Source organism: Ctenocephalides felis, unplaced genomic scaffold (assembly GCF_003426905.1).
Source record: "Ctenocephalides felis isolate EL2017-DRISC unplaced genomic scaffold, ASM342690v1 CF-g0.4_SCAFFOLD_01492, whole genome shotgun sequence".
In the NCBI taxonomy this organism is placed as follows: Eukaryota; Metazoa; Arthropoda; class Insecta; order Siphonaptera; family Pulicidae; genus Ctenocephalides; species Ctenocephalides felis.
In genome coordinates this window covers 54,911,605-54,924,916 of record NW_020537646.1, presented here as the reverse complement: position 1 = coordinate 54,924,916, position 13,312 = coordinate 54,911,605, and the positions used below count along the sequence as shown (strand labels likewise).

The 13,312-nt window shown below is 33.0% G+C and overlaps 1 protein-coding gene across 1 annotated transcript in view; it reads left to right on the top strand.

Annotated features, from left to right (window-relative positions):
- LOC113371414 overlaps positions 1-13,312 on the top strand; it is a 292,058-nt gene that overhangs the window by 222,849 nt on the left and 55,897 nt on the right. The window contains exon 15 of the mRNA XM_026612042.1: positions 5,912-6,035. Within this exon, the coding sequence (XP_026467827.1) occupies positions 5,912-6,035 (124 nt within the window). The remainder of the gene's footprint in view (positions 1-5,911; positions 6,036-13,312) is intronic.

Here is a 13,312-nt window from a genome sequence, read left to right as displayed (position 1 = left end):
TTGGGGGCCATATGTCCAAACTTGCTTAAAGATAACCTTGTAGATGAGAATTTTGTTTGAAGTGGAGAGTTCAGATCGTCTCCGTAGCAGCCAGTAGAGAGTTCTACGGAGGTGTTCCAACTGTTCTCACTTTTTGAGGATGTGAGTTTTCCAGTTAAGTTTATTGTCCAAATACATACCCAGGTATTTAGCAAAGTTTTGTTTTGGAATTTCGTTACCGTATATGGAAACCGGTGGACATGTACTCCTTCGCAGTGTAAAAGTAACTTGAACAGATTTGTTACTGTTGACTACAAACCTCCGTTGTGTAAACCACTTTTCTATTATATTAATGTGTGATTGTAGCATCGCAGTCGCTGTTGCTGGGCTTTCATGCAAGGTTTGTGTTGTGGTGGCAAGGAAAATCTGCGGTGTATAATAAAAATAGCGTTGGGCCTAACACACTTTCTTGGGGGACTCCTGCATTAATTGGTTTGATTGCAGACTGGGCGTCCTGTATCTGTACAAAATATGTTCTGTGAGCCAAGTATGATTTCAGTATATAGAATAAAGCATATGGAAGATTCTTTTTGATTTTATATAATAAACCCCAGTGCCACACTTTGTCGCAAGCTTGTGCGATATCGAAAAATACCGCGGAGCAATATTTTTTGGTATGCAGAGCAGAGTTGATCTCATTAACTACGCGGTGTACCGGTTGTATGGTTGAGTGCTGCTCTCTAAATCCTAATTGGTGATTTGGAATTATATGGTTGCTTTGAAGTGTAAATTTAATGCGTTTTAGAAGCAGTTTTCAAATATTTTGGATATGACAGGCAGCAAGCTAATTGGCCTATATGAATCTATATGATGAATGTCTTTACCTGGCTTGTGAATCATAATAATTTTGGAAATTTTCCAGATTGAAGGGAATGATTGAGTTCTAATTATGGCGTTAAAAACAATGGTCAGAAATCGTAGCAATTTATCAGGTAAGTCCTTAATCATTTTGATTGTGGTGAGATCAGGTCCCGGAGCTTTTCCAGATTTTGTACGCCTTATTTTTTGTGCAAATTCTGAAACAGTAATTTTTTTAATCTGCTCGTTAGATGTAGAAAAGTATTGAGAAAATCGAAAATAAAATTTTGTTCGTAATCTACGCATTTCTGAGGGGCTGGCTGAAAGGTTTCAAATAGATGTTCAGCAAAAATGGCACATTTTTCTTGGTGCTGCCTAGCCCAGGTTCCGTCTTTTTTTCTTAGTGGTAGCATAGTCATTGTCGGCTGTTTCAATTTTTTAGTGGCTTTCCATAAGGAATAGTTAGAGTCTTCGGTGTGTGTTAGATTATTTAAATAATTTTTTACTGTTTCATTTTTATGTTCATAAATCAAGGTTTTACAGGCGAACGAGTATTTTGCCAAATTTTACGTAATTTTCTCTTGACTGCAGTTTGTTTCTTTATATAGTTTGGTATATCTTGAAGTTGATGCTTAACAGTTTGTGTGGTCGATAGAAGTGCCGCATTGCGAATTTGTGTATTTAGATTTGAAATTGCATTATTTATATCGGTTTTAAGCGGTATATTGCAGTTAATTTTGTCAGAAATTACGTAGCGGAATAAATCCCAGTCTGTATGATTATTGGTTAAATATTCAGTAGAAGCAGTCAGCGCGTTGAAAATGTTTAGAATTATCGGAGAATGGTCAGAATTTAAGTCAAGTGATGAATTTATATTAGCTGATTGATTTGGTATATTATTTAGTATAAAAAGTCTAAAAGATCCGGGATTTTATTGATGACACTTGGCCAGTATGTCGGTTCGCCTGTAGAAATATATCTGTAATTGTGCGAGTGCATAGATTTAAGTAGTTCTCGTCCTCTTGGTGTTATTAATCTTGAGCCCCAGTAGGTGTGATTTGCATTGAAGTCACCTCCGACAATGAATTTATTACATAGAGTGGAGAAAAAATGTGAGAACTGTACTTTCTTAATGGAATGCCTTGGTGGACAGTAAATTGCTGAATCACATATGTTTCCCACTGGCAGTTGTACACATATACTTGTTGCTTGCCAATAATCTTTTTCGTACGGTTCTAATTCGTAGAGTTTGATTTTGTTTTTAACTATGATAGCCGTACCCCCGTGACCTCTGCCGTTCGGATGCCTACATGAATAAGTAGTGTAATTGTAAAGATTAAAATAACTTCTACTGGCAAAGTGCGACTCTGAAATTAATACGATGTCTATTTGATTGTATAAAATGAATTGCTTAAGTTCCTGTGCATGTTGGGCCAGGCCGTTAGGGTTCCACGTGCATTTATTAAGTGAAGTGGCCATTATTTTTTACTTAAGAAACAGGTGATTAAATTGAGCATGGTGCCCATTTGGTCCATTAGTGTTTTCAACATACCTTTCAATTCTTGCACGTCGTTGGCTTGATTATTATTTTGATTTTGAACTTGGTCATTGTTGATTGGGTTGAGGCTGTTTTCTTGTGCGCTTGGGCGTTGTCCAATTGTGTGCTCCGTGTGTGTTTGTTTATTATTTTGAGTCATTTGTGAGAATGTTATGTTGTTCTGTACTAGTGAGTGATTGATGACCTGTGAGTTCTGAGCTACAGTTTTTTTCCTTAAAGGTGGAAATCTTCGTAGTTTTTCCTCTTTATATTTGACACATTCCCTATAATTTGCAGGATGATTGCCTGAGCATAAGACACAAGTGACGTTTTCGTTTATTTTTTCAGTCCAGGAACAGTTCTTAGTGTGGTATTCTCCTGCACATTTCACGCATCGTGGGTCACGTGAGCAATAATTACGTGTATGTTCTAGATTTTGGCAGTTTATACATTGTGGGATTTGACGATTGTGCCGTTTCGCTTCAATAACTACTTTGTTCTATACATATATTCAACTCTGTAAATATCTGTATTATTTTTGTTTTGTGCCAGCTCTACGACAAACATGTTTAATGGTCGTTTAGTTGAATATTGTTTCAGATTATAAATTCGTAGCACGTTGTGTCCAAGATTGTTGATTTCTTCTTTCAACATTTCTACATCAGTACTATAATGCAGATTTTTAATTACGATTTTAAAAGATTAGTCTTGTTTTGGTTGGTATGAATGGAGTTGCGTACCCTTGGCCCTTAATAATGCAACGACTATGTTGTAATTACTTGGGTTTTGCGCGTCTTGTGTGTTGATTTTCACTTGATTAGTTTCACAAATTTTTGATTTGTATAAGTTAGGTACGTGTAAGTCAAGGTGTCGTATTAATGGCTTTACGTCAGTTACTCCGTGCACGAATATAGGCGGAGCAGTTGGCGGCTTTTCGGCTGGCGGCTTTTCTGTTGATGTTGATTGAGATGGTGTCGTTTGGAGAACATAATTTTGCGTCGGTACAGGATTTAGCCAGTAGTTTTAGTGTGTTACTTTTTTAGAGTTATTAGAACTTGCAGCAAGGTCGCTATGCGGTCTTCTTCTATTTATGGTGTTCCACCCCTGGTCTATTGTTGCCGGTGTGATGTTTGTTGAATTGACAGGCGTGCTGGTTTGACCGTTCGCATTACCGATACACACATTTCTCGTTGAAACTGATTGTTGTGTACATTGAATTTCAGTAATATTATTGACATGATATCCTTCGTTCATAACGATGTCAACAGCATTTGAGCCATTATTGTATTGTTGATTGTTTACGATTTGTTGTTCTACGAAAGCCGCACTCGTAGTAGAATCGTCTTGTAGTATGTTTATCGATTCAACAATATCAAAGTTTGTTGATGTCCCTGGAGATTGGGACATGATTATAAACACTATTTGATTTTAAAATCAAAAATGAATTACACATGATAATAACTCACAACACAGTACACACTTTAATGTAGTATATGAATAGCGTTCTTGATCAAACTGGCATGTCCCGTTACGGGACATGCGTTCGAGTTGTTATGACGTAAACAATGCAGATAACACTACACTATGTTGCGGTAAACGAAAGGTGTTTATTGGTTGGTCACTGAATGCACTGTTTGGTTTTACGATCCGACCTCTACGGCGGTTGGCGAACGAATGATATTCACCAGAATGATACGAATTTTTTTGTGTGTATTCTTAAATATATGTAGGGTGCGGTGGGCAGAAGTGAGCCACGTTTTTCTTTTTGGTCGTAAAATGGTTAAAAATGAAAATGTTTTTTTAGTTTTTTTTAGTTGCAAGTGTATTCCAAAATGCAACTTTTTATAATAGCAGATGCTTGCAATCACGTTTGGAAGTATTTCTCTTTTTGAATGGCAAAAAAATGTAATTATCGTGTTTTCCGAAAATGTAGGGAGAAGTAGTCTACCCATATTATTATCTGAAAAAATGCTGCTATATATTACAAATTCTTGCTCTGAGCGTTTTCGTATGCGCTGATTACGAATCTGTTATCAAATTTAAAAAATTCATAATCTTTGACACGAAATAAAGGGTAGAAAATGAAAAAAACAGTGACTTTAGTAATAATGGTATTTTAATGTCTGAAAAGAAGGAGTAATAAAGTTGGAATGATCAAATTGTTGAAAAAAACATTTTGCAACACTCAAGCAAACATTTTAGACGCAATTGGTGCCCGTCAAGTCATTGTAGTTGGTCATATCGACGCACTTCAAATAGAATGGTCTGTCGTAGTTATCGCACTCGATGGAGTTTTTTCTTGTCAGCTTTGCCGGCATCAATTTATTGTACATCATGCAAAAATCGATGTCTCATTTGAAGAAATCGAAAACTTTCTTTTTTGCCCTTTTTCACAGCTGATTGTGAAGTATTCCCTTCTTGGAAACTTTTGCTGGTATTTGCGATTTTTGACTCTGTGCTGTTTCTGCCGCGACCTCTGTTTTTATGAGATGTAATGATGCGTTGAAAAGACGATCTGCTGACGTTGATAATAGCAGAAGCAACACGCTCCGATATTTTATCTATTTTCACTTTCTTCATAGCCTATATATATTATAATTCACCACTTTTTGGAGAGTTACCTGTTTTTTAAGAGCCATGATGACTTAACTGATAAAAATAAGCAAATAGGACGTTTGAATAATTGATAAAAACACTTTGCTGTGCAAAAACGGCTTTACTCAAGTGGACCATGTCTGACCACAAATAGTGGTCCATTTCTATCTACAAACGACTTTTTTGGCATATGCATCCCACGAAAACACAATGTAAACAATCGGCGTAAACAATGTAAAAAAATCTTGCATTTCAAAGATTATATGTCTATATAATATATTGCATATTTACTTGAATTTTTCTTGTAAATTTTCGATGACAAATCACGTAAGAGCATATGACGGTAAAAACTTTTTCGGCGAAATTCTTAGAGCGTTTCTCTGTACAGTGCGAGAGTAGCTTTATAACTTCCAAATGCTTTTTAAAATTGAGCAAGTATCAAAATATGATAGATATGTGCGCGGTTCGACGTACATGTCACTAGTCTTCTAGTTATTCGGGTGGCCCTTTCCAACCTGTGGCTCACGTCTGTCCACCGCATCCTACATTTAGAAAATAAAATAAAAAAATCAATCTTACAAAATCCTAACTGTATATAACCCCTTAAATCATAATATCATGCACCACTAGTTTGCAAACTTATTTTGAGATATCTGCAAATATGTTTCCAGATTATCTAGTAGCAATGGGTAGTAAATAAGTTTTTTGGTAACATACTTAATAGATGAAAAATGCGATACATAAATAAGATACACGTTACATAACATCTTACTAGATTTATATTGATACCATATACACTTACTTACTATCTTGAGTAATGTGTGGATAAAATAAAAATTTATTTGTGCTGTGTTGCCAATTTTATAGTAGATTTAAAAAGTAAAATTATTCAATTGCTTTATGTACATAAATACATTATTAATTTAGTTTTATCATTTACAGGTTACGTGAGATGTATCCATCCGGTGCTTTCGGAATTTCATCGGCTATCTATTGCTTGTCTCTACAAGGTCATAAGGTTTATTGTGGTACCAGCGGTACTAATATTGACATCTTTGATTACACTGTAAGTTTTAAATAAGCAAAGCCACTATCAGTCACTTTCGTGATAATATAATTTGAAAACTATAAAATCAAACTTTTAAACATTTTGGAACTACCATTCCTTATGATTTTGTAATAAATATAGGCATATCTAAATTAACACTTTGCTGATCGCACACAGCGCAGCGAACTGTGCAGTTTCCACCGCGCATTTTTTTGAAGTCACGCGTACTGAAATATTCACTATTAAAAATCAAAAAGACCGAAATTTATTTTTGTGATCAAGTATAGCTTACGATACCAATTTTGTTTAACGATTTCACATGTTGTTTAACCAAAACATGAAATTAAGAGTTTATAAAAATCATTTTGTAAGATGTTAAAAAAGTTTAAGTAAAAAAAAGGGAAATGAAGACTATTATATAAGGTTAAGGAAAAAGAAATCCATTATTTTTACGTGAACTTCAAGACTTTATTTAACATGTTTTGCATTGTCCGATTTAGGTCAAATATGCACCATTTTGTTCTATAATTTGTTGCCATTTTAATGGTAGCTTCATTATGCCTCTCTCATAAAAGTCTTGGTCCTTATTAGCGAAAAACTCCAGCAATTGATTTTCTTCCCTTGATGCCAATATATAAAGATGACTAATGGATCCTCTAAGTGGATTTTATTATATGTGCTTTCTAAAAACAGTTTGTTAGTAATTATAGACAACCAAGACCAAGTAATTATAATAAACAAGATTGAGGTAGTCAGTAATAACAGAAAACGAACAACGCCTTGCTCCAGTCAAAGTGGGAGATCTCCCCAATCGGTCAGGCACCGACTATAGTTCGAAGTGGGGAGATCTCTCTGATCGGTCGGCAAAGTGTTAACATAACGTGTTATTGAAAACTATGTTAAACGTTGAAGAAATAAAAACCTAACTAATGTTGCATAGCATCGTGCCTTAACTTACTACAAATTACTGAATTTATCCGTATCATAGTTAAGTCAGTCGTGAGTCGCGAATAAAAAGCACTTGTACCACAATTTTAATTCTTTTCAGAAAAATTGTGAGAACAATTTTTCAGAGAATAATGTATATACGATTATGTAGAGCAAAATGCAGTTCAAACAAATAAATGACCAATACGTTTTTCTGTTTCTGAAGTGAAACGAGAGTTAAAACATGCAAAAAGGCAAGTCTCTGGCATCTGATAAAATTAGTAACCAAATGAGAAAGAAATTGCCTGAAAAGTGTATAAGACTTTCGACAATTATTTTCAATTCTTGATTAAGACTGAAAATTTATCCTCAAGCATGGTAACTAGCTAAAATAATACTCATTTCTAAACCTTGTAAAGATCCTGAGAAGATAAAATCATACAGGCCTATAGGTCTATTACCTTAATATCAAAAACATTTGAGAAACTTCTTGTAAACAAAATAATTACTATAAAACAAGTTATTCCGAAATGCCAGTTTTACTGAAACTGCGCTCCACTTTATACCAATTTCACTGCATTGTCAACGAAATAAATAAACTACCCCCCCCCCCCCAAAATAGTATTGTTCAGCGGTATTTTTGTATCTATCTTTATTAATTTCGGCAGAAGTTCTATACAAAGTATTATCAACCTATCTAACTAACCGCAAGTTTTTTTTTAAATTACATAATTTAATTTTTTTAGCTAAATCTATGTCATTCGGAGTTCGTTTGGGAACCGTCTTAGTCCAATCCTTTTCCTTGTTTACACTTCATGTATGCCCATTTCAAGTAAGACACACTTAACGTCTTCCGACAGATGCATAATAGCACATAATATAGACTCAACTGTTGTGCCCAGACTGCTCCTGAAGCATATAAACAGTATAGTGGGATGGTTTACTTTGTGGAGACTTGAAATGAACTGTCAAAAATCGAGTCATACAACATTTTTGCTTAGAAGAGGTAACCGCATTTCCATATTGATCTATGGACAGTACATTCTAAAGGAAAAAAAATTGAATTAGAAAATTCACATCGGGGAAAAGAGAAATCAACTCGAAAACAATTTCAAGTTATAAGAAACTATCAGTATACAAAACCATTATAAAATCTACATGGACACACTGCTTTCAGTTCTGAAGCTGCGCTATTAAAACTAGCGTCAACATAATAGTCCAAGAACCCGTGGGCGGATGACGGTATGTATTTTACGACACCTGAGATTTTGTGCATCGATTCCTCTATACCTATCCTACGTGAAATGGGGACTGACTAAGCCCAAAGTGGCGGACACAGCTACTGCGCAGCTGGTAAAGGTACCCTTTTTTCGACCATTTTACGACGGCTGCCGTTTCGAAAATTTGAAAATATAATATTATTACTATCGGAAAATACCAATGGCAGACGATTATCGTGCGGTTAACATGGTGGCAGACGATTTTGAAATTGCAGATTTTTTTTTTTTGAATGTATTTGATGATGTCTGCCATTTACATATTTTATTCCTTATAGTATCAAAAGCTTATATTTATTACGGCAGACGTGTACCTACAATTAATTACGGCGTACCAACATCAGCAGAGTTAAAAAAAACTCGGCTACCATCCGGCCTGATAGTATGCACAAATCTCCATGTTTTATACCGGTATGAGCAATTTTTTCATAATGATAATAGAAATTAATAATTTTTAGTCTATATGTGATATTTAATAATATTGATGAGCGGAAAAAAGGATTTTTTACTAATTAAATTAAGGACTATAATTCAATAATTTCAAAATAAAATCTTGAAAATCTGCCTCTGTATGTTAAAAAAAATCTGTTTGTTAAAACTGGCTTGTACATAAAGATACCAGTATGTTTACCATACATAAAGAAATACTATGGTTTGCAACAAGACATGAAGAAAGATTGATATTTAAGTCCATTTCAATCAACTAGCGAGAAAACTTTTGACGGTAGTTTTACTAAACATTTAAGTTTATTTAATTACTGTTTTTGCACAAAAATTAGGTAGCCAATTTGAGAATGATACAAATTTGTCTGCGCAACGACTAATTAAAAAAACACTATCAAAGATTAAGGTTGTTTCTTTTCTAATAGTCGCCGTATCATCAAGTTCAATAGTTGCATCAGTAATATTTAAATAATTCTATATTTTTGTTGTAATATCATGTTCGTTTCACTCTTCTTCCAATTCGTCGCCACAATCTGATGGTCTTCTATTTCTTTTTTGGTATTTTGTTGATGATATATGCTGTAACAATACCGATGCACGATAACGTTTGGCCATAAAAACACGTGGTAACTCTTGACCGATCAATAAGTTTAATTAAAATAAGGCTAAACAAAACACACCCCACGGCGGCGCTTGAGTTCTGGTGTTCAATCGAAGGTGTAAATTTTCACCTTGTCCTTCGGCAAGTAATTTTGTTTGTTCACAAACTGCTCAATTGTTAATGACTTCTCATTGGAGAAAACCAAATTTTGTGCATCGGTGAGATCTTGCACTTTTTGCTTCAAGTTTATTAACTTAACGTAGGGCAAGTTATAGTAATCGCAAAAAAATCGAAAATGAAAATTTTTGTATATCTTCGCGTTTGAAATGTTTCTGACCGTTTACAATATTTTTAGACATACCTGTAGATGTGGATGTTTAAATGAATGATTTTTTGTTTATTCACGGCTAAAACATTGATTTTCCAAATTTATCACCATGTATTTATTGTCATAGCTTAGATACACGTGTTGAAAATTGAAATCTTTTAAAAAGTATAACAAATTCAGAAAGAATTAATATATAGCATGCGGTCAAGGTACAATATCACCTTGGATTTTTCTACCCAAAATAATTGCTTCAATAATGTTGCCTACAATTTTTATAATTTCGTACTATACTTTGGCTTTGGCTTTGGCAACTGGCTTTTAGTATTTTAATATCTAAATTGCATTTTTCACACTAATAATTCAATATACATTATTACTTAAGTTCATATTTGAAGTGAATTAATTTGTCAAATTTTGTTCACATGTGCTCTATTCAACCTACTATCAACAAAATTATTGCAGTAAATGGAGAGGAAAAAAGGCGTATGCCCAGCTAATCTTAATCTAAAGTTCAGAAGTGAAAACAATTTGCATTTCGTTACCACCCTCCGCATTAATTGGATTATAACTCTTTTAATTCTGATTTTATATTACTTGTAATATACTATTTTAAAGGTGATTAAATGAGCTACAGCTTTCTCTATCATAAATTTTACCGTAACATTTCTTATTTTGAAACGGCAAAGGGTTAAAGGGCTCGAACGACACTCTGGTTGGACACCGCGACAGTTGTCATTTGTTTTTAATGTCAAACAATGTAAGTTTCATTAATCCGCCTAAACCATAATTCGGATTTTCATAAATCATCCTGAAGTTTGTTCGGGAAATTTTCTAGAATGTTTTGATTCATAGAAATATAGTTAGATTGTAGAAATAAATGGAAAAAATTACAAAAAACCGCTTATCATTGTTTGACCTTTAAAATATTTAAGGCATGGTGTGACATTAAAAACAAATGACAACTGTCATTTGCCAAACATTTCTATTCACTTATAGGCGAAGGCAATATTAAAATATAGTAAATTCATGATTAAAAATAAAGAACATGTAATGTCTACATTATTATTGTCGAAAAGCAGCTGAGATGTGCCATAATTAAAACAATATAAGATGCAAATAATATAACATGCGTCTGACAGTCTGCGCATGCGACTGACGCGCACGGCGAATCGTGTTCTCAACGTACGCGTGGTTTGCTTTTGCTTGCAATAATTTTGTTTGCGCACTTTGCGAACAGATTCGCCGTACGAATTCGTGCAAAGGAGACGAGCCATAAGTGATTGCGCTCAAAAATATTCAATTTGCAGTTGTTTTGCCTTACTATACTAAGTCACAATACAAAAAAAAAATATTTACAAGTTTCATTGTGTCAAAAATTCATATGTTTGGCATTTTGTACGGAATATTTATTCAATGGAGCGCTTTGGGTCTGAACTTTTTTTTACTGTTTTCCAATTCGTTTGGAATTTTGGAATTAGGCTCATCTTACTCTCAAGTTCAAAAGTGAAAACAATTTAGACTCCTTTAGTGGTGTAATAACGTTGGGTGTGGATAAAAGAACTAATTATAAGAGAAAAATGTTTAATAATGTTTTTCAAAAAAGCAAATACTTTTCACGTTACTGGCTACGGAAAATTTGTTTCTTTTTTGCGTTTTTCATCGTATTTTGCTAATATCTTCAAAAATATACATTTTAACGAAAATTATGTGATAAACAAAATTATATCAATAAAAATCCTAATGAATCGCTATTTTACAGTGTTCTAGGAACAACATTAAGTTAATTGTGAAAATGGGTTTTTATAGTTCTCCAAATAAGCTTTAAAAGAAGTACTTCTACGTGTAAAATGAGTGAGCTATCATGCAATTAAAAGACGCATACAATGTTTTTTTTTCCATTTAAATCAAATAGTTTATGAGTGTCATTTTCACCAAAATCAAAAATAATCGTTTTCCATCTAGGATTAACTTGGTTTGAGAGATCAGATCTTGATGGATTCTAGAAAATACCATAACTTTAGTACAAACGATTTTCAAAAAACTCATGATTTCATAAAAAAAATCCATTTAAAAAAAAAAAAAACAATTTCTCATTATAATATCTCTGAAAAAATACGTATAAAAGTATATATAAGAAAATTCAAGGTATTTTTCAGACTAATTATTGCTTTTTATTATTTTTTGTTACACAAATATTGATAGTGTTCTAATTGTTTAAAGAGTGCGCGGCTGTCCAACCGGAGTATCTTTCGAGCCCTTTAACCCTTCGCCGTTTCGAAACAAGAGAAGTTACGGTAAAATTTATGATAGAGAAAGTTGTAGCTCATTTAATCACCTTTAAAATAGTGTATTACAAGTTATGATAAAATCACAATTAAAAGAGTTATTATCCAATTAATGCGGGGGGTGGTGACGAAATGCAAATTGTTTTCACTTCTGAACTTTAGATTAAGATTAGCTGGGCATACGCTTTTTTCCTCTCCATTTACTGCAATAATTTTGTTGATAGTAGGTTGAATAGAGTAAATGTGAACAAAATTTGACAAATTAATTCACTTCAAATATGAACTTAAGTAATAATGTATATTGAATTATTAGTGTGAAAATGCAATTTAGATATTAAAATACTAAAAACCAGTTAAAATATGGTACGAAATTATAAAAATTGCAGGCAACATTATTGAAGCAATTATTTTAGATGGTAGAAAAATCCAAGGTGATATTGTATCTTGATCGCATGCTATATATTAATTCTATCTGAATTTGTTATACTTTTTAAAAGATTTCAATTTTCAACACGTGTATCTATGCTATGGCAATAAATACATGGTGATAAATTTGGAAAATCAATGTTTTAGCCGTGAATAAACAAAAAATCATTCATTTAAACATCCACATCTACAGGAATGTCTAAAAATATTATATAACCCTTATATTCAATAAAATAAATTGAGCTATTGGAAATAAATTTGTTCTATAAATCGCAGTGTATAATTTTTAATATATAATTTTATTGAACATATTTTAATATTTGTTAAAGGGAGTATTAAAGTGTTAACTGTGGGAATTGAGAATAATCATTTTATTTGAAACAGTACTACATTTAACATCACTCATATATTGGTGTAAATAGTAACTCGAAAAACAATAATGATTATTTTTAACTGAACGGTATAAATATTAGTATAAGATATTAAAAAAACGTATAGGTGGGTACAGGACAACGTCTGTCGGGTCATCTAGTATATATATATCTATATATATATATATATATATATATATATATATATATATATATATATATATATATATATTAGAGATGGGCTTATCATATCCGAAGCCGGATCGACTCGGATTTGACTCCGCTTCAGGGAGGAGTTATATCCGCTTAACAACTCCACGACTCCGACAATTTTGAAACCGAAATACTCTACACAAATGTGTTCTATGTGAGTTGTGCGTTGTTAATGTATCTTAGGATTTGTCAAATCCCATTAATTATTTGAAATTCTTTTATAAACATTTCAAACATGTTTGTTGATATTATTATGAAAAGTCACGATTTTAAGCGTTTCAAAATTCTAAATTCAGTCCCTTCAATGATTTGCATTGAATGATATTCTTTTGCAATCATCTTGAATTCAATTCATTCAATTATGCATCTATTTCAGCAATTTGGCGCATGGGTGAAGGATTAGTATTTTGCAAATAAATAATG